The 22891-nt window shown below is 41.3% G+C and overlaps 1 protein-coding gene across 1 annotated transcript in view; it reads left to right on the top strand.

The window, feature by feature from the left end:
* Positions 1–7962: 7962 nt before the first annotated feature.
* The window catches only part of LOC107387430 (desmoglein-2.1), a 25359-nt gene continuing 10430 nt past the window's right edge, over positions 7963–22891 (top strand). The window contains exons 1-8 of the mRNA XM_054749556.2: positions 7963–8114; positions 14510–14638; positions 14764–14919; positions 16618–16759; positions 19712–19872; positions 21312–21446; positions 21628–21813; positions 22494–22891. The exon at positions 22494–22891 is cut by the window's right edge and continues 141 nt beyond it. Of these exons, the coding sequence (XP_054605531.1) occupies positions 8067–8114; positions 14510–14638; positions 14764–14919; positions 16618–16759; positions 19712–19872; positions 21312–21446; positions 21628–21813; positions 22494–22891 (1355 nt within the window). The 5' untranslated portion in view covers positions 7963–8066. The remainder of the gene's footprint in view (positions 8115–14509; positions 14639–14763; positions 14920–16617; positions 16760–19711; positions 19873–21311; positions 21447–21627; positions 21814–22493) is intronic.

The following is a 22891-nucleotide window of genomic DNA, read 5'->3' as shown; positions in this document are numbered from 1 at the left end:
ATGACACAAACTTGTGTTAGTTTCTTATGAATCTCTGAAACTTTGCAACTGTTTCTGTGTTCCTCCAAAATTCACTGTGAGGTTTTTATAAGTGATGTTATTAGCTTATTTTAGTTACTTTGACAATTTTTTGAGTTGGAGTTTTTTTTAAATGCACCTTCTTTTTACTTTTAAGACTCAGACTCTATTTTTCTGAGTGAAAACTCCTCTTTCAGTTTCTGCTTTGTTGCGTTCCTTTGTAGTAAAAATGCTTCCTGAGCATCATTCTTAACTATCTTGCTCTCATGCTCCTCATGCTTATACGTCCGAACAGTTCAAGCATACTGTTGATTGTGGGAGGAATCTGGGACCTCGAAGTGTGAAGACACAATTTAAAAGAGACCCTCTCCCCTTCAAAAATATCACATGGTTACTTTAAAGATGCTGAACACACTGCACACACTACAGAGAGACACAAACACTTAAGGAGGCAGGCACCAACAAGATTTAACTCAACAGGTAATTATCACTTTTCTTTTGTTCATAGACTGAGGCCAAAGGACAAATGGAAACCTGTTTTACGAGAGAAAGCAATTAAGCCAAACAGCAGGGTAAGGTAGTTATTTTCCACCGGAAAACAGGAATGTGTGACTCGTTGAACAATAAACTAAAACATCTGTCATGCTGTTTGATCCCTTCCATTAGTAAAGTGGTCAGTCAAAACATGTAGCGTAAATAAGATACAAGAATCCATCCAGTACTTCAGTGGAGAACACGTGGAACTATTGATTAGAAGATCAGAATATTAATTAAATGGTAAATGGCCTTCCTGGTAAGGTCTATTCAGGGGTTCTGGAGAGGAGGGTCCGTCGGATTGTTGAACCTCAGATTCAGGAGGAGCAATGTGGTTTTCGTCCTGGTCGTGGAACACTGGACCAGCTCTATACCCTTAGGGGGATCCTGGAGGGTGCGTGGGAATTTGCCCAACCAGTCTACATGTGTTTTGTGGATTTGGAGAAGGTGTTTGACCGCATCCCTCGGGGGGCCCTGTGGGGGTACTCCAGGAGTATGGGGTACCAGGCTCTCTGATACGAGCTGTTAGGTCCCTGTGTGACCGGTGTCAGGGCTTGGTCCGCATTGCCGGCAGTAAGTCGGGCTCTTTCCCAGTGAGAGTTGGACTCCGCCAAGGCTGCCCTTTGTCACCGATTCTGTTCATAACCTTTATGGGCAGGATTTCTAGACACAGCCATGGTGTGGAGAGCATCCGTTTTGGTGGCCTGAGGATCAGGTCTCTGCTTTTTGCAGATGATGTGGTCCTGTTGGCTTCATCAGAATGTGATCTTCAGCTTTCGATGGAGCGGTTCGCAGCCGAGTGTGAAGCAGCTGGGATGAGAATCAGCTCCTCTAAATCTGAGACCATGGCCTTGATTTGGAAATGGGTAGAATGCCTTCTCCAGGTCAGTGATGCGGGCGTTGTACCGGTCTGTCGTGATGAAGAGAGAGCTGAGTCAGAAGGCAAAGCTCTCGGTTTACTGGTCGATCTATGTTCCTGCCCTCACCTATGGTCATGAGCTTTGGGCAGTGACCGAAAGAACAAGACTGTGGACACAAGCGGCCGAAATGAGTTTTCTCCAAAGAGTGGCTGGGCTCTCCCTTAGAGATAGGGTGAGAAGCTCGGTCATTTGGGAGGTGCTCGGAGTAGACCCGCTGCTCCTCCACATCGAGAGGAGCCAGTTGAGGTGGCTCAGCCATCTGGTCAGGATGCCTCCTGGACGCCTCCCTGGTGAGGTTTTCTGGGCACGTCCAACCGGGAGGAGACCTAAAGGTAGACCCAGGACACGTTGGAGGGACTATGTCACTCACCTGGCCAGGGAACGCCTTGGGATTTTCCTGGAGGAGCTGGCCCAAGTGGCTGGGGAGAGGGAAGTCTGGGCCTCTCGCCTTTGGCTACTGCCCCCGCGACCCGACACTGGATAAGCGGATGAAAATGGATGGATGGGTGGATGGATGGATGGATGGAAAATGCCCTGTCTTTGCCTTCAAGAGTCCTGGAACCACCTAAGGCACTTTACAGCACAATCAGTCATTCACCCATTCACACACACATTGTGTAATGGATCAGATGTATTATTATTATTTTTTGCATAGCAAAGCTACCCCCTGTTGGGAGTAACTCGGAAATGCCTTTTTGCTCTCCCCCCTCTTATCCTCGTAACCCTTTTCTATCTAACTGCAAACGAGCGCCTTGATGGCGGCTCTTGTGGTCTGCCTGTATCTGTTTTGTTCTACATTTTTTGTGTGTGAAACCTTGGACAGGCTGTGCTGCGGTGACAAATTTCTATGCTTTACGATGTTGGGGCACTGACAATAAAGTAGATTCTGATTCTAATTACATATCAGATTATTTGAACATCTTAGGTGTGTTCTTGCTGTGTCGTATTTCTAATTCCATGCTGTAGTTCTTTTTTAAAACACAGAACAGTTTTGTTACCTGTTTTCAACGAAACGTAGCGGGAAAACAGGTAACAAAACTGTTCTGTGTTTTAAAAAAGAACTACAGCATGGGATATCAGATTATTGATTTACATATTTGATTAAAAGCAGGAGTTCAGTCAGTCTGCTGCGCTGGAGCATACATGTGTGTGTTAACACAACAATGACAGACATCAGCAACAATCTCAGAAAAGCAGCTGTTGCTGCTCTTCAATAGTAAAGCTGGGCGTACACTGTGCGACTTTTTCACTTTTTTGAGCCGATTTTCCACTCGTGCGAGAATCCACGAGATCGGGGCGAGTTTTGCGCTGAGCGTCGTGTAGTGTACAGGGGGTTACGAGAGGCGATTAACACCACGTGACCAGCTACCGATCAGCAGTCGTGAGGTCGCACGGACTTCTGGCGTGTTTGATATTTTGCTCGTCCCTCGTGAGGGTATCGCACTGTTGAAGCGGTGCTGCGAGCAGCTGCGACCCAAAAAGTATCAGAACCGCTCACGGCGCATGCACAATCCTGCATCAACACCGCTTGCCCGCTATTTCCCTAATAACACACGTTGTTCGTTTTACTTTCTACATGTTTTTTTAATCACAAATATTGTCAAGAAAGCATGTTTGTCGTGTTCATGTCAAATTAAACTGATCACAAAACACAGATTTACTTTCTTTATTTCGTTTCCTCATCCAACCCCCATAAATCCCGGTGTGTCCCCCTGCAACGCTCCCGAAGGACAACAGGCAAAACAAGACAAGAAAGTCTAACGTGTTGAGTAAAAACTGCTATTTTTAGCATATTTTTAGGTCCGACGTGTTGCTACCAGACGTACAGTGTGAGCAATCAGGTCGCATCCGAGAACTGGGTCGTGCAGTGTGAGCGCATGACTCGTGAGATCTGCCCTGCGAGGAAGTCGTACAGTTTGAGCTGAAGCTACGAGTGTTAAAGTCGCACAGTGTACGCCCGGCTTAAAAAAGTCATTTGACCTTTTGTATCCTCCAAGTCCTCCACCTCAGACTCTACAGAACAAAGGTCAAAGGTTATCGCAACTCTGCTTTGGTAAAGTTTCATTTGATCAAACTACAAGAAAAAGTTTGGCCATAATGCTCTGCAGCCAAGTAGGAAAATACCCACAATCAGAGAGTATTAGCACAAACACCCTATTCCAACAGTCAGCACAGCGGTGTAGGACTGATGGTTTGGGCTGGTCCTGCATTCACTTTGCCCACCATGAACTCTCCTGACACCAAGTGCTCTGGACTTCAATATGGCAGCAGCTGTCTGGTACCTGTTCAGATTAATAATTTTAGCTAGAAAAACACAATGTTTTATTTACTTCAGAATAATGCATGAGTTTCAGTTTGTCTAGAATTTGCCGCACTGTAATAACAGCAGCTAGCAGATCTGTGGGGTTTGGTAACGATGAAGCAGAACCAGAGGTTTCATAAATGAGACTTTATTTCAGTTATAATTTAGCTCACATGAACCACCATGGGTCTGCTGGGGGACGTCCTTCTGAATAATCACATCGGACATGGAACATTTTGTGTCATGCCACTCAAATAGTTTCTGAGTTTCCTGTAATGCCAGTGTTGTTTTGTTGAAAGCTGTGAGAGAACTGCCATCTGAAATGTGATTACCTTTGTTATGGTTGGTTTGGTTGTGGTTCGGGCATCTTTGTCTCACTTGTTGAACTCCATGTCTTCACTGGGTGTGACACCGCAGTGGATTAGTTCTGGTATGACTCATCTCTCTGAGCGGATCTGTGAGAACCGTTCTTGTTTTTCATCAAAACATTTAATCTTCCACCAACATGATATGTCTTGTTTATGACATTTTAAGAAAACTTTGGAGCCAAAGAATGTAGCAAACCAGATCTCTCTCTCACACACACACACACACACACGCACGCACGCACGCACGCACGCACACACACATAACCCAAAACAAATAAAACCAAGATGGCAGCATTAAAATCCTTTTGGGTGGGTTATTGGGCACCATTTCCATTAGACCAAAACTAGGCCCCAAATCCAGAACAGTTTACTTGATTAGAAACGAATGACTTTCTGGATCACTGACTAATCCCAAATGACTAACCCCTGAACTATGAGGAACTAAATGGAATCGGTTTATTTTAACCCTTTGATGTATAATGGTCACTACAGTGGACAGGTACTCAAAATTGTTATTTATTTGTTTTTGCCATGAAGCACAGCTGTTGAAGACTTTATTGCATGTGAGCCCCTCCATTTGGACTTCAGTAAGCCAAGCCAACATATTTCATGCTCAGAACGCACGCTGTCCACTGAGGTGGACATGTAATAAATTATTTGTAAATTATAAAATTTTATAAAAAATATTTGTTGAAATTTGTTACATTCACACCTAAAGATGAATGAAAAAAATGGTTGAAACAATCATGGTTGAAGATTTCATAATTCATGCATCAAAGGGTTAATCCTCCTCTCACTGGTTTGTTGTTGCGCCACCAGAGTCACCTATAAACCCTGGGGTGGATTTAAACATTATTAGAGAGCGCCTTGATGGTGAGCACCTTGACGGCTGCTCTCGTGGTCTGCCTGTAATAACCTTGGACAGGATGTGCTGTGGAGACAAATTTCTATGCTTCAGGACGCTGAGGCAATGACAATAAAGTTGATTCTGATTCTGATTATGGAATAGAGTGGCACACCCAAATGAACAGAAACCCAAAATAAAACACAGAAATTAAATTTGTGAACTGTCTGGCTGTTGTATGGTTTCAAATAAAGAGATTAATGTTGCAGTATTTATCTATTTATCACAGGCTTTGTGGAAGAAAAAATAATCTTAGCAGCATCACTGAAGCCCAAAGAGACTAGTTTGAGATTCTGGCGACAGATGAAGAGTTTCTGTAGGGGGCCCAAGTCTCCTCTTCTTCAGGTCAGCTCCTGGGCCCCCGGAAGAACGAAAAAAATTGAATACAAGTCAGTGGGGCTACAAGAGCTATTATCTAATCTGTTTTGTCTTACGCCCTGGATCACACAAATGTTATATTTAAATTTAAATGAAAAGTAATGAAATTTTTTTCGACCACGCCTGTCACGTACTTTGAGATTTGTCAGCTCGTCAAAATTTGTAATTACTGTGATTACAAATCAGACATCGGCACATCGCATATGTGACGTCACCACATAATCTCCTCTCCACTAGCGTAGCTTCTACCTACCAGATGGCCAGATTTATGGTGGTTCTTTCCTCCTGAAGGAAGGATTTGACGTTTGCTGAACTTACATCCCTCTGCTTTTCTTCGTGTCTGGTTTGATGACGTCATTTTTGTTAAGCGCATTTGTAGTCCTGGACTCATTTTCCCACAAAACCTAAAATAACGTTCCCCCGTTCCAAAATCAGCACTTTGTTGGTGTTAAAATTCATCTTTAAATTTCACGGACATCATATTTGAAATCCAACAAGAGGAATTAGGAAATAGCATTTTTAGCCACATTGACTTGCATTAATTTTTTCGTTCTTTTGGGGTCCGGAAGCAGATGCGAATGACTTAGGCTCCATTTATGAAATCGCATATTTTCTGAACCTAGTCAGTCCTGTCTAGGGTTATGGGGTAGAGCCTTTCTCAGGAGTCTAGAGGTGAAAGAGGGATGAACTCTGAGTAGGACACCAGTTCCTCATTGGACCAACACACGGACACACAAACACCTAAGGTCAGACCTTAGGTGACCTTGTAACCATGTCTTTGGGCTCCTTTTAGGTTCTGACTCTTGTTTAACCAAGGAGAATGTCATGAACTCCTCCTCCTCCTGATCTCCTCTGCGGGCCGGGCTGACGGGGCACTCCATTTCCCAGCATTCCCGTCACTGACGCTCTCGGTGACATCACCCGGCGGAAGCTATATAAGGAACTGTCACTGCTGAGCTGTCATTCAGTCATCATCTCATGACAGACGCCAAACCGAACCGATCCAAATCTAACCCAAAACCAATCCAGGAAAGTGATCTTTCCACGCTGTCTAACCCCCACCACGACAGCACCCTACCAAACGGAACCGCAGTACAGCCTCATTGTCTCATGTGTGCCGTACTGCCGTCCTTAGAGCAAGCTGCGTGTTCTGTTCGGACCAAACGCCAGCCTCTCCGCGTCTGGGTCACACAGCCACGCTACATTACCTCCGCTACACTCCAGTTCAGCACACCGAACCTGACAGAGAACATGTGAACCACTGACCCGTGCATCAGCCACGATAACCCGTGACTCCCCATTCAAACGGATCTGGACCATCTCATCTACGTTCCTTAAAGTTTCTGAGCCACTGTGTTTACCACTTGTTTTGAGAAGAGTGGACAGCTAGTTTACCATTAAAAGGAATCCCAACTGCAAACTTAAATGTGGAAGAACAAAGAGATAAAATTATCTCAGAAATCAAATGGAAGAGTCAGAAATGAAAATAGTTTCATGACATCAGGTTAGATTTTAAGGTGTGTAACATTTCAGACTCAGCCTGGAGGCTGTGACTTCTGGGACATACTCCTGCCTGTCACCAGCTATAATGTCGCTAAACACAAGTTAAACTAAATTGAACAACAATACAAAATCGTTGATGAGGACTTTCCTTACAATTCTTCACGAAAAAATGAATTTAAAAACAACTAAGCAAACAAACAAACAAACAAAAAAAAAAGCCTAACAACACAACAGCTTTAAGCATTTTAATATTTGTACTGCCAAACTTTTAAAACCTTATTCCTCTCCTGCTCTGTCCGCCATTAACAAAAATCTCTGGCTGGCCAGACATTGTGGTCTAGGGTGGGCAGTAAGGATACGCCTCAAAATTTGAGGAAAATTTGTGATAATGTGGCCTTGGAAGGATGGACACAGCCAGAACCTCACAGAGACATCCATCCAACAGCTGGCACCAGTCTGAAACACTTATTTCTGCATTTGGCAGCATCCTCCAAACCTCTCAGGGCTATGTGAATAAGCAGTTCTTTCCATCAAACATTTCATTATACTTATTATACTTGAAACAGCAGGTCAGCCTAGTAGAGGACATGCTATTCTTCTCAGCCAAAAGGTGTCATGTTTATTCTGCTCCCTAAAACACAGGAAGGGAGGGATCGATAATGATTACAAGTGCTGCAGCTAAACAACTACCAAATAATTATTCAAGGCTGCAATTCTTAGTGTTGTAAAAATGTTATAAATATATATATAAATATATGTGACAAAATCAAATATGAATAAAGTTAAGGGTGGAAACACCAACCTACAAACAATCGGCTGCACCTTTTCACAGGTAAAGGAGTAGAGAACACCTGGCTTTGTTCATTATAGAGGATTATATCGTCAGCCTGAGGGCACAAGAGAGAACGGTTAGTCATATTTCTTGTGAAGTGGCTGGTGCTGGCTTGTTTCTGGTTGGGTCACCTGGTGAGAAAGGCCACTACCCACCTTTTTGTGTGTGTGTGTGTGTGTGTGTGTGTGTGTGTAGGGGGTGGGGGTGTTTGTTGCTTAAAAGTATTTCTGTTCCGTCTGTTTGGTTTGATAAGACCTGCCTGAGCTGTCAGGACTCGTTTCACTTTGTCCAGCTTTGGATCTTTCCCATGATGGTTCCACGTTCCTTGAACTGGATTGTTTTGCTTGTTTTTGTGGTGAGTTCAAATTTATTTAGATGTTTTTATAAGGTGACTGTTTTAAATGAACAAGTTGATAGATGCTGCTCATATCTGGTTCTTTTTTTTTGCCCTGAACATATTTTTCCTGTACTTCCCGTAAATAGACATTTGACGTGAGTTTGAACTGCCGGACCTGAACTCGGTCCACGGTTCTGTGTTCTGCTTCAGCGGTGTTCCGATGGGCTAGTGAATTTAGACTACCGGCTCACTTGGTGTCAAAAAAGATTAGCCTAGGCTAGTTTCATTGGCACATTTATCTCCAGAGTTTAAAATTAATATTTACACTGTGACTCAATCATTATAAAAACGACTTCACCCTCAGTAGGGTGAGAGTCGGGGGACATCCTGGACAGGTCTCCAGTCCATGACCGGACCACGCAGAGACAAACACACTCACACCCTGACATGCATGTTTTTGGTCTGTTGGAGGAAACTGGAGGACCCAGAGCACGGGGTGCATAGAAACTGTTCCACCATGCTGTCTTTAATGTTTACAATGAAGTCTAAATGTACAAAATGACACTTAATTTCTCACATCCATAACTAATTGGAAAGTGTTAAATATAAACATAGAAATACACAGGAAATGTGACTTTGAAATATTTATTTTTGAATGTAAATATACATATAAATATGAATATAAATATTAAATGTTAAATTTAACTCTAAATATAAATGTTATCTTAGATGTGTTGTTGTTAAACTATCTATTTAACGAACAAGCAAGTTAAGATTGAAGCAGCAGTAGCTTACCAAAATAAAAGCCGAGTGAGGAGAGAAGAGCTGAATACAACTGTAGCTGTGCTTGTTTGAATATAATAAAATAGCTGCGGTAAAAAATTTTTTACGTGGTAATTCACAAATGTTGCCTTGTAAACCAGGAACCTAATATTTTTGCAAAGGTTTTATTGTAAGAGAGGTGTCCAAACTTTTCAGGATGCGTCAAATTTACTGTCCTTGCAGGCTACAAAATAAAAATTATTAAACTTAAAAATGCAGTTGTTATTCCACAGATATAAAAAATTTGTAATGCACAAAAATAGACTTCAAGTTACTAAACATTGGACTATAAAATATTACAAATGTATTCATCTACATCTAATGTTCAAGAGATGCAATTAGGGCCGTGCAAAACCATTTTGAGGGTCATAAACGGCTCCGGCTGGGGCAAGTCGGACTTAGTCCAGCAGAAGCTGAAGCTGATTCCTTAGAAGTCAAAGCAAGTCTAGAAACAGGACAAGAACAAAGAGAGCCTAAAAAAAAAAGAATACAAGAAGGAAATCACAGTAGGTCTGTCTCGGGTCACCGGAGAGAGGAATATTCTGGTCTACGTGAAACATGTATGGAAGAAAGTTATTAATGATCTTTATGTTTTTAAACGAACAAATCAGTTTTATCTATTGATTGTATAATAAAAGTTAGGATCCCTTTTGTTTCCCAGAACTTGGAGCTGCATCACTTTAGAGGTGTTCCAGAAAAAGTTTGATCCTACATTTGTTGTATTCTGATTCCAATCACAGGTCAGAGAGACAAGTTACCTCCACAAATATAGTCTGATTACTCACGCAGAAGCCTCAAAATCAGCAGTCTAGTTTACTAATGCTGTCTAAACCTTTCTGTTTTAAATGGTTGGAGTTTAAAACAAAGCTTCAACCAGGATCCATAAACATGACATTAGGAAAGCAGAAAAGGCCTATGAACTTCTTTTTTGACATTGTTTATTATTTTTATTCAGTTAAAAACGGTAACTGGAGGCAGTTCCACGTTGAGCTAGGTGAAAAAAAAATAAAGATCTGTTTTTTGTATTAAATGGTTGTCTCAGTACTTTTTCATTTTAACACTCCAGCTTCTAACGTAGAACTTGCTTTGAGTTGTGGGGCGGCTGTGGCTCAGCGGGGAAGAGCAGCTTCCCACGTATTAAAAAGGGAGAGGTTCAGTCACGATACATCATAAAGAAGAATTCGTTTCCCCAAGGGGATTGATTCCATTTCTCTATTAAAAAACGCTACAGTGCTTTCATAAAATGTACCAATTCCACACAAAAATATCTCATATTTTAAGAATAACGACAAACCCAAAAATACGGACACCGTGTGCTTTGTTAGTGAGCTAAAATTGTGTCATGAAAATCTAAAATCTAAAAATATAAACCTAAAATATTTCCATGTTTCTGTAAAATAAATTCCCTAAATTAAACATTTCACATAAGAGAATTCCTTCTGTAAAACAAATGAGCTCCACATTTGGACATAAAAGCTCTCTACATTTGTTATTACATAAGAGTAAAAAGTGCAAAGCTCCTGTGTCCTGTTTGGCTTAACGATGATCTTGTTCAGGAAGACAAAGTTCATTCTGTCGATGGCTTTTCTTTTTTCACAAGGACCCACAAAATCTTTAATAAACTCGTGACCACCATTTGCTGATGTGTTTCATGTGGAACAGTTACCTAAGGGGAAAAACTCCAACTAAACTAACTGAAGACTTTTCTCCCAAATCTCAGATCCTGTTTGGATCATGTTCCGTTAAAAACTTTGTATTTGGTGGGAAATGTGGCGAACGCAAGAAACCTGCAGCTTCAGGTCTCCACAATGACGCCACATGCACTCATGCATGCACACAAAGCAACAGACATACTGCTGTCAGTTTTTAAAGCCTTAAATGTCATTTTTCCTTGTTAAAATGTGATTGTTTTATTGGCGGCACTAACTCGTGGTGGCGTTCAGACCTGCTTTAGCTATGTAACTGGTAATGTAAGCGCTCAAGCATCTGAGTCAACGAGCTGATGCTGTTCCTGCTATTCTGACTTGTGGTGAAATGATGAATTTCTTCTTACATTAACCAGATTAAAAGGGAAACCAACTCATATAATATTATAACAAATTATGAAAAACATTGTAAACATGGAACTCTCAACACTTCCAATAGCCTCCAGCTCCTGATGAAAGTGTTACCGTGTTTCAGTCCTGACATGTACACAACTCAATTAGTGTTAAGCTAAAAGAAATATCTAGTCAATCATGTCACGATGCGGTGTTGGAGGACCCAAAATTCAGAAACCCAGGATGACACAAGGCAGAGGTTGAATAAAGAAAAATCCTTTTATTTTTGCATGATAAAAAACCCCCAAGTAAATCCAAAGGCTGGGAGCCAAAGTCCAAACAATCCAGAATAAAGATCTGGAAATCCAAAATCACGAGGGGCACTAGAAGACATAACAGAACTACAAACAATGGACCAACACAAGACAGAGACAAGACAGGGCTTATATAGACTGGGAAGAGGAGAGGGAGAATGATTGCAGGTGTGTGGGGAGAGGGACCAGCTGAACACAATTACTAAATCAGGGAGGAGGAAGAAAACACTGGTGGGAAAAACGCACGAAATACTGAAAGGCTGTAACAAAGGGAAATGACCTAAGAGAAAAAACAAAAGACCAAAAGACATGAACCATACCTAATATACTAAGGGGAAGCTGACACTAAAGGAAAACACTACAGAAAGAAAACTACAGGGGCGTGGCTAAGAGGGGGCCAAGAGAGCACAGGACATGGGAAAGGGATGTCTGAGGGAAGGGCTCACACACACACACACACACATACACACATATAAACTCACATTCACATATACGCACTAATACACAATACACTCACACCGAACTGGGGCAGGACATGCACCCACACACACAAATAAACTCACACACACACATATATACTGAGCTGGGGAACAAGAGGCTGGAGCTGCAATTGGAGGGACGGAGGATAACTAAATGAACACCGGACCAGAGGGAAGGAAACGAAGGCCTAAAAACAGAAAACACATAAATGAGACGCAGACAAAGGACACATGAGGGCGCTATGAGACACAGAAGGGAATCCAGATAGGGATGGAGAACACCAGGAGGCACATGAAGGGAGGGGCAGACGCAGACCATGACAAACCAATCATATAGCAACATTTATGTATATAGATGTGGTAAAGAAGACCTGGTAGCATTGAGAAGGGAGATTTAAGGGACTTTGAATGTGGCATCGTTGTTTTGGCTGGTGTGAGTACTTTAGAAACTGCTGATCTTCTGGGATTTGAACCCACGACAATCTCCTCTAGCTCATTTAGAGTTGTCTCTCACTCAAATTCTGTATACCTTTTCTTAACCTTTGCATGTATAGACATACTTTCTGATCATACTGAGAGGAGAACCATACCTGCAGGACATGTTAGCGTATTGAAATGTAGGCGTATTAAATGGTCTTCATGCACGAGGCCCAAAATCTCTCAATCCAGTCCGGAACGACTGGGATTAACTGGAGATTTACATATTGGATGTGCTGCTGAGCAGTTTGTAGCAACAGTGGGACACTTTCATACAGCGTAGACCAGAACTACTTTTTCTCCTCATTATCTACCGTGTCCTATATGCAAGTGTAACAATCAGAGTTGTTGTTTGATTGCCACAAACAAGCCTTGCAGATTACGTTTCAGGAGTGGAGTGTTGCTCCAGTTGATATGTTTTTAGAAAAGTTTTGTCAGGACTGCTTTTGGTTTATTTTAATCCAGACGGAAAAGAAAGAGAAAAGAGGAAGAAGAAAGGTAGAGAGGTGAGGGACAATGTGAAGAGGAAGAGAGATTACAAGGAATCTACTTCTAGACCTGCAGAAAGAGAGAAAAGAAGCAGAGAACTGAACTATCACAGCAACAGTCAACATGCGTGTACAACAATAACAATGTCAGTAAAAAGCACACAGTACTGAGTGATGCAAGGTGTATTTAGAGTCAACTGCAAAGCATTTCTGAGAACACCAGAGTCCACACATGAATGAATACCTTTGTCAACACCTGTGTGTGTGTGTGTGTGTGGGTGCTTGTGTACATAAGGTTTCTCAGTAGGAGTGCTTGATAGCAGAACTGAACTTTTGAAGAATGTTTCTGAAGAAAAAGGCGGGTCTAACTCAGTACTAGCAAAGCTAGCTAATAATGTGGTCATTGAATATAAACTAGACCCAGGCTGGACCATTAAAGCTGTTAATGCGTCTAGCTGCCATTAACCAGTGATAAACACCCACACCCAGCGTGCTCAGACCCTGTTTCCACAAACAAAGCATAGCTGTGCCAGTGAATGGGACCTCTGTGTTTCACTTTTAACCAACAAAAGGGGGAGGAGACACTTGGCCCGATTATTTACATGCTGATGATGCGGCCATTGCCAGATACGGCACCGGTTGCGCGCGTCAAACAGTGACGCCAGCGGAGCCACGTGATCCAGCGTGTCCCTGATCGTCGTCTCCTGATGCGCTGGGGCGTCCTGGATCGTCATATATTAAGGCTTGGTCACACGCGTCATATTTTGACGCCTTGGGTGTGAGAATATGTTGGTTTTCTAGTGCTAGCGCTCGAGATGTTGCTGGTGGATCCTTTTTTCATTTTTCTAAGGAAGCTTGAACTCAATCGGAGGACCCGCTTCCTAAATGAGAGACAGTGTTCCAAAATCTGTTCATGTGTGGATTTAAACTTTCATGTCTAGGCTTTTCTTATCGATCTGTGTTTTCATCTTTTTACATGAAATTAGGGCTGGAGAGCTGCAACTCCATCAGTCAGCCAGTGTGTGTGTGTGTGTGTGTGTGTGTGTGTGTGCGAGCATGTGTGTGTGAGTGTGATGGTGGAGAAGATGCACTAATTAGTAGAGGTGTGCATCTCTACCTGCCTCACGATTCGATCCGATTCCGATTATCTGCCTAACGATTCGATTTGAGTCTGAAATGCATCACGATTCTTCACACAAACATTTTCATTACTTAATAAAAGCAGTAGAATAGTTTTCAATTTCTTTTTGATTTCGAAATCCCTGAAAAACAGAACATTCATCTATTTACTATAGTGAGCAATATTTTTTAAAGTGTGCTGCCTATAATTACTTAAATAAAATAAGAAATAATGTTTTCGGTAGAGCAGCTTTAAGATAGAATATTACTGAACTTAAAAATAGTAAACAAATACTGTGTTAAGTGATTCTTTCACATCCAGGATCCCAAAACCGAAATTAGCCCAGACATCCGATTTAAATGTAACGGGTAAATCTTTGATTACTGGTAATGTTGGCCCTGTATCCCTGTCCGCCTTTTCTGTTTTAAATTGCTGCTAGGACAATGCAGTGCGCATGTCATTGCAACTCTGCCCCCAGAAGTAATTATAAAACCTCAAAACTTTATTGTCCTCGCATAGACATAGACATAGGGAGAAAATGTCATTATGTCACGTTGCTGCATCGATGCGGAATCATGCACGGCTGAATCGCGATGCATCTTAGAATCGATCATTTTTCCCACCTCTACTAATTAGCTAAAACTATTTGCTGAATGTTTGATCTTGTGTTCCAGCTACAGCTTGTTGCTGCCGTGGGGGCAAATCCTGGAAACAGTCCAGTCAGGAAAAAAAGAGACTGGATTCTCCCTCCAAAGATTCTGAGAGAAAATCAAGATTACACAAAAGAGCTGTCAATCGCCAGGGTGAGTCAAACATTTACTCAACTTCCTAATGAAACTACAGAAAGAAGGGAAATGTGTGTATGTGTGTGTGTGTGTGTGTGTGTTTATCACATCTCTCCTACTGAACAAGTGTTCTTTTGTTTTAGGTCCGATCAGACTTTGATTATGGGGAAAATGTTGTGTACTCCCTCAGAGGTATAGGTGCAGACAAACCTCCCTTCCATTTGTTTGTAGTCAATCCTGCGAATGGAAACGTTCGAGTGACAGATGTCCTCGACAGGGAGAAGATCGACTTGTATGTGGTGAGTTTGTTCAAGCAGTAGCTCCAACACTCAAGTCATGCTATTTGAACTGGTACCTAAAACTGTAATGCTGAAAACCAAAGAATTAAAAAATTATTATGAATTTTTCGGACTAAAAGCAAACATGTTTTAAAAGACATGGAAATAGGAGCGTAAGAAATTAACTGAGAAACAAGTTTTTAGGCCCGAGCAGCAAAAGCGCTATGAAGACCTGTTGTTTTCCAAATGTTTCTTATTATTCTTGCTGCAAGTGAATAGTCTTTTTGGAGTCTTTAACATATTCAATTTACTTATTGTTTTTGAAAATGATCAGTCACTCTGAGTTTTTCATGCAGGCTGAACGTGAAAATAGTCTCCTGCACCTATCCCCTGCATTAGCTTGTGATAGAAAAGAGGCGGTGAAACTCAAAGATTTGAAAAGCCTGACTGATCTACATCACTTAACATTCATGGTCTCACCCATCTTGGCTCACGACGGGGAAGGCTGTTGTTGTTTTTAATCAAATCAAATCAACTTAATTTATAAAGCACTTTCATGTGCCCAAAGCGGAAAAACAAAACATGTTTTAACGCCCAGGAAACAACAGAGAACGTCTCGGCTAGTATAAATTAACCGTTAGCGTTAGCAACTCCACCACACAGCAGAGCTCCTCCAGGCTTGTGTTATTTTTGGAGATTAGACATTAGGGATGTGTATTGGTGAAATTCTGGCGATACGATACTTATCACGGTACAGGGGAAACGATACGATATATCACGATATATTGCGATACATTCAGTCGGACAATTCTCTACTGTCCACTCCTTGTTCCCTCCTCTCCATGATTGATGTCAGGTTGTTGTTATTGTTGTTGTTAGCCTCAAGGGCAACATGCTGATTATCACTTGTAAGTCACTTTGGACAAAAGCGTCTGCTAAATACATAAACATGAACAATTATAGCGATTTTTTTTAGACTAAAATTATTATAGGAAAATTCAATAAATGGTCCAAACTGATACTTAACACGATTAACATGAGGTATCTGAACCATAATGAGGGATTTACATTTCAGTGGTGGAAACTAACGCCATTGCACCCTACTGCTGACTAGCGGACGGCATTTGATTTGCACCAAAAGAAAAGAAAATACACAAATGTTTGCACGTAAATTCTTCCAAACAATCGATACACAGCTTTTGAACATCAATATAATATCGCAGGAAAACATATCGCGATATATTGCTATATCGATATCTTCTTACATTCCTATTAGACATCAACATCGCAAAGCAAACAGTCAGTGGTAGATTCACGTTGCTGTTAGCCAATTAGAGGCGAGATATAAAATCATCAAGAAATAAGACTTCAAATCGTGTTGTCTGAAGCTGCTTTTTCCTCTGGCTGAAGTCTCCATGCAGAAACAGGTGCACCGGAGCTTTTATTCCCCAGAGAATAACTTACAAGGCATTCCTTCCTACAAGAGACCACTTCGAATGTTATGAAGGACCTCTTTAAGCTAAAACTTTTTAAGTGTCTTGCAAAATCTTTTTTTTCTGTAGTTATACATTTCTTGTGTCTTGTTACATTTTCTTTGGTGGCTTGGTTGTATGGTTCCATTTGTAGTGTGTGACAGTAAGTGTTGCCTCTCGGTGTTAAGTTTTTATTATAATAAATCAAACAATACTCAATATCCTATCCTCTGCTTTTTTTTTTTAGCTGTCAGGCTACGCTACATATAAAAATGGCACAGAAGCAGAGAAAAAAATTGATGTTCGAATCAAAGTTGAAGATGAGAATGACAATCCTCCAGTATTTGGAAAGATTCCTGCTTGTATGGTAAAAGAACGCAGTCCCAAAGGTTAGTGATGTGACAAAGGAATATTTTTTTATAGATAAACCTATTGTGTTTTATTAAAAAATATAAAGCTTTTCATCCTATCAAGGGTAAATTTCATTAAACCTGCATGTAGTTTAGAAAATAATAAAAGTAAATTTCAACCATTTTGACGTGTGTTTGAAAACTTTATAAATATTCCTACCGTAAAGAGCAACATGTAAGAAGTGTTACAAAAGTAGTATAACATGAAAAAGTTGATTTATTTCAGTAATTTCATTCAAAAAGTGAAACTTGTGTATTAGATTCATTCATTACACACAGAGACTAATATATTTCAAATGTTTATTTCTAGGGATGCTCAATTCTGGCTTTTTAACCAATATTCAGTGTTGTCTAACTCTTAATTTCCAATATCGATAAAAACTGATACTGATAAATGCAGAATCCCCTTTAATAAAAATAATAATAATAATTTTGACTGCTAAAATTACATATCTCTTATCATGCATGCTTAAGCTTTAAACATTATGGGGCAGCAGTAGCTCAGGTGGTAGAGCGGGTTGCCTCATTATCGGAGGGTCATGGGTTCGATTCCAGCTCCCGCCAGGGGTATCCTGCTGTTGTGTCCTTGGGCAAGACACTTCACCCAACTTGCCTGTGTTAGTGGTGGTCAGAGGGGCTGACAGCGCAAAATGGCAGCCTCGCCTCTGTCAGACCTCCCCAGGGCGGCTGTGGCTACAAGCAGCTTACCATCACTAGCTGTGTGTGAATGTGAGAGTGTGTGAAAGTGTCTTTGGGTGTCTAGAAAAGCGCTATATAAGTTCAATGCATTATTATTATATTATTATTATCTGTACTAAATTGCAACAACTTCAATTTAAGTTAGTCTTCAACAGCAGCTGAATGACATTCTCCGAGATAATTCGGACAAACACTCAGCGCTGCCAAAAGATAATTATTGAGTTCATGATGGAAATTGTTTGATCAATAATAGGCGCAAAGAGGGGCCGAGTCCGGCCCGCGGGCCGCCTATTGAGTACCGCTGGTCTAGTTTCTCTATCTGGGAGATTGTGTGTGTTCAAATTTACGGTGGGGTCATATCAAACTTGAAGAAAAAAAAGGGGATCCATTGCCTCCCTGCTTGACCCTGAGCATTAAGGGGTTTGAACTGGGGAGTTAATCCACCACTAGGCCCCTGATAGCAGCTGTGTCTGCAGCTCACCGCTCCCCCAGGCAATGGGTCAAATGCATAGACTGGTCAAATGTAGAGAACAAAATTCACACACCAGTGTGACAACTAATGAGACTTTGGTGGCTTTTAACTTTAATCATGTTGGAGGAAAGGTTATTGAAACTGATTTTATTCAAAAACTGAAAAGCGAATGTAGTAAATGCAGAGAAACCTCTGAGTGAAATTGATTTCTAATTTTAAATTCTGAAGATTGCTTTATGTCTCTACAGATATGTTAGTTGAGTGGTAGCTGTGCATCGATGAAATAATGAAAGTAAACATTTTGTTTAAGTTATTGTCATGTCAATAAGTGCGTATGTTGAAATCAATTGTAGATTGATGATAAAATAACTGTAGCTTTTATTGTGAAACTGGCTATATTAGTTACATATAGTAATGACCCTGCCCACTGTGGAAGCTGTCATCTTAAATCAGCTATAATCGGCCTTCAAATGTTGCCTTAGACCAGTGGTTCCCAACCTTTTTCCCAAGGGACCCGTTTTTTACCAGTAAAATTTTTGACGACCTCCTCCCATTCTCTCTTCCAGTACAAACAATATTAAGAAATGATAAAATTGTTCAAGCACATTTTAATATGATTTGATTCAATAGATAACAGTAATAGTAGGCTCCAGTACAGAACAAAGTCATTAACAAAACCAAACAGAGCATAATGTGCTTGACAGTTTGTATTACTTTTCTGAACACATTGTTTCTTGTAAACACTGATAAATCAATCATTCCTTTCAATAAACGTTTGACATATAAAAAATACACTGAGCAAAATGTACTTAAATGTGTATATTACTGTTTATACTAGATTATTTACTGTAAAGGCTGTGATTAATCAACCAGTCCTATCTTTAATGAACTTTTGACACTTGAAAATAAAACAATGAGCTGAGCAAAATGTTCTTAAAAGTGTGTTACTCTTTCTGTACTAATTATTTCCTGTCTTAATGTCAGTAAACTTTTCACCCATGAAAAAAAAATGTGAGCAAAATGTAGGCTATAAACAAGTAATAATTTAAGTTTTAACCCCTTAAAGTGGAGAGGTCCTGGCGACCCACTGAGAGGCTTTGGCGCCCCCTTGTGGGGGTCGGAACCCCAGGTTAGGAACCACTGTCTTATGGGCCATTCCCATCTGTACCGGGTCGGCCCGGGCCGGGTAGCCACAGTCGGCCCCAGCCTGGCCCGGTTGATTCCACACATCCTTGCCTTAAGCCCATGTGGGCTGATTCTACCCACCAATCAGAGGCTTGCTCTAATGGAAGGTGTGAATTTGCTGTCAGCAGTGGGTGTGTTGGCCCTGGTCGGCCTGAAGCAGACCCCCTCGAGAAGAGGGCTGAGAATGAGCCTTGGTTGGCCCGGAAAAATACCAGGCCACCCAGATATGTAAACAACCTATGCTACCCGGCCCGGGCCGACCCGGTACAGATGGGAATGGCCCATTAGAAGGATGCAGCCCCTGAAGGTTTGACACAGCCCTCTCTAAACAGAGGCTATCCAGGAAGCTATTTACAATGGGTAATTGAAAAAAAAGCAATTCTAACTTTTAGTCAGAAACCCACTTCAAATGGCTAAATGACCCCTTTTAAGTAACCAAATTTAGTTGGACTTTGAACGATTTTGAGAACACAATAAAGGTATCACCGAACTATCAAATGGTTCCCTCTTATAAATAACATCAAACAGAATAAAATGAAATGCTAAAATGTCTTTATTTCATGCTGTTTTTACAGGGACTGTTGCTATGACACTCAATGCCACCGATGCTGATGAAAAAAACAACGTGAATTCTAAAATTGCCTACTCTCTCATATCTCAGCAACCATCTCAAGGCGTTTTTAATGTAAACAAGGATGGTGCCATCTACATCCAAAACGCCGTGCTGGATAGAGAGGTATCGACTTCACCAACACCCAACGCTCTCATCACATGCTCATCGGCGACTGTGTGGTGGTGATGGTGTGGCTTCACAGTGAAGTAGATCTTTGCAGTCAGATCATTTCTTGCATCACACTTTCCAAAGTTTTTATATAAGAAAACTGCAGAAATGGTTTTCGACTCAGCTCTCTTTTGAGTGAGTATGAAGAATATGATAGAAGTCAGCTACAGGATACATATGTTTCACACGGTGAAGTTTTCACACCTTATTACTTAGGCTCCAAGTGTTGTCATGGTCTGTGTCTGCGTCTCCTTCATGTGTCTCCTGATGTTTCTCCATCCCTCTCTAGATTCCCTTCTGTGTCTCATTGTGCCCTCATGTGTCCTTTGTCTGCGTCTCAGTTATATGTCTTATGTGGTAGCCCTTTAAAATCATTCCTCCCAGGTCCTGTGCTTTGTCCCCAGCTCGGTGCGTGTGTATCATTCCCCTGCTCAAGAGTTTGTGTGTGTGTGTGTGTGTGTGTGTGTGTGTGTGTGTGTCCTTCCCCATCTCGGCGTTTGTGTGTGTGTGTGCGTGTCCATTCCCCAGTTCAGTGTATGTGTGTGAGTGCATTTGTGTGTGATGGTGTGTGTGTGTGTGTGTGTGAGTCCTTCCCGCAGTCTTTTAGTTTGGTTTTGTGTTTATAGTTTTAGGTTTAGGTTTCCTTCTTTGGTTCTGTTTCCCCATTTAGGTAATTATTGTCACCTGCCTTCCCTCCATCCCTCACTCCACACACCTGCTTCCTGTTTCCTTAATTGTTCTCCCTGTGTATTTAAGCCCTGTCTTGTCTCTGTTTGATGGCGGTCCATTGTATTGTTGTCAGCGTTGTTCGTGCTCTATGTGAGCCTTGTGTCTTCAGGTTTTTGGTGCTCGAGTGAGCTTTCGGTGTCCTGTGTCCCAGGACTTTTTGTTCCCAGACTTTGGTGCTCTAAGTGAGCTTTCAGTGTCCTGTGCTCCAGGACTTTTTGTTCCCAGACTTTGGTGCTCTACGTGAACTTTTGGTGTCCTGTGCTCCAGGGCTTTGGATTCTTGGCTCGCTGCCATTTGGATTTATTTTTGTTCTTCCTAAATAAAAGGATTTTTATTTTTACCAACTCCTGCCTCGAGTCATCCTGGGTAATCTGCATATTTGGGTCCTAAACTTCCCCACAACGTGACAAGTGTTTCTTATTGAGGTTACCAGGATAATAAAAGTAACTCAATGGTCCTTAAAACAAGGTGCACCAGTAGTAGTTTTGGCTGAGTGGGACCCTTAAATAATTATTCATCGCTGTAGTTTTTCATTCTGACGTCACAGTTTTGCATTCTGTGTGACTCCTTTTAATTTTGATGATATCACTCAGTGATTGTACCATAAGTTGTTATTATAATCATAGTTAACTTTCAGGCTACACAAAATGCTTTTGTGGTTTCAGACAATAGACCAGTACATTCTGACTGTGATGGCTAAGGACTTGTACGGTGAGCCAGGTGGACACGAAGCAACAGCCACAGTCACCATTAATATAGGAGATGTAAACGACAATCTTCCAACTCTGGAAAAGGATGAGGTACTTGTCTTTTCTTTGTAAACAACATGAAAATATCACATTATGTCCTTTCAAACCAGTTCTTGAATAGTTTTAATAATTCAGAATGCAGTAGTACCCCAATGCATTCTTATTGATCACATAATAAGACAAAAGAAGTCAGAATCAATGTATTGTACTAACAATAGCTCTGTATTTGCAGTATGAGGGAAACATCATGGAAAACCAGTTTGGTGTGGAAGTGATGAGGTTCAAAACGGAGGACTTGGACCAGCAGGGGACAGAAAACTGGGAGGTTGTTTTTGAACTTGTCCAAGGCAACGAGGCGGGGTATTTTAGCATAAAAACAGACCCCAAGACCAATGAAGGCATCCTTATACTTGAAAAGGTAGTTCCTTTATTATATCAGATATAATAATATATATTGTTCGGCTCACGTGTCAGATGAAGTGCTTTTCATTTTAAAGCCTGGCCTGTTCCCTCCTCTCGTTCCTGTTTTCTGTGAAAGACATTACAGCCCACAAAACACACAGAAGGCTTGTTTCACTTTTTGTAAAAAAATAAAACAATAAATAGATTAGAAACTGAATTCATTGCTCAAGTAAAAATCAGTTGTGTAATAAAACTGACACGCACACACAAACACACACGCACGCACACACACACGCACGCACGCACGCACACACACACACACACACACACACACACACACACACTTTCAATTACTGCATATGTTCCAAATTATCTTAAAAAATCTCAGAAAACATCAATACGTGTGAAATTTGCTGATGCATAGAATTTTTTTCAGCACTGTAAAAAAACCATTTCCCCAACTGTCACATTAAATCCAGGAATATCGGACATAAAAGAGGTACTATGATTTTGAGTTACTGAAACTTACATTTTCAAAGAAAATGCCCATGAGAATCCTCTATATGTAGATTTCAAAAGCCAGTGAAAGAATTTCACAGCAATTCAACTAAAACAATCATATCTAAAGATTCAGCTACATTAGATGTAGTAATGTTTTATTATTGTTAATTAATATTTTTTCTTCCCTTTTTGTAGCCTGTGGATTATGAGAAGCTGAAGGACCTTGATTTGGGTGTGGCAGTGAGGAACAAGGCTCAATTTTATGACGGATCTGACTTAAGCAATGTAGCTGATGTTAATTTTGGAGGGGAAGGAGGTGGTGCTGGTGGTGGTGCCGGTGGTGCTGGTGGTGCCGGTGGTGCTGGTGGTGGTGCCGGTGCCGGTGGTGCTGGTGGTGGTGCCGGTGCCGGTGGTGCTGGTGGTGGTGCCGGTGGTGCTGGTGGTGCTGGTGCTGCCAGTGGTGCCGGTGGTGCTGGAGGTCCTGGTGGGGCTGGTGGTCCAAGTGGTGCCACTGGTGCTACTGGTGCTAATGGAGGACCTGGAAGATCACCAAGTGGAGTAAAAACTTATCCCATTAAAATCAATGTGAAAAA

The sequence above is a fragment of the Nothobranchius furzeri genome, chromosome 16 (assembly GCF_043380555.1).
Source record: "Nothobranchius furzeri strain GRZ-AD chromosome 16, NfurGRZ-RIMD1, whole genome shotgun sequence".
Taxonomy (NCBI): domain Eukaryota; kingdom Metazoa; phylum Chordata; class Actinopteri; order Cyprinodontiformes; family Nothobranchiidae; genus Nothobranchius; species Nothobranchius furzeri.
This window is presented reverse-complemented; position numbering and strand designations above follow the sequence as displayed.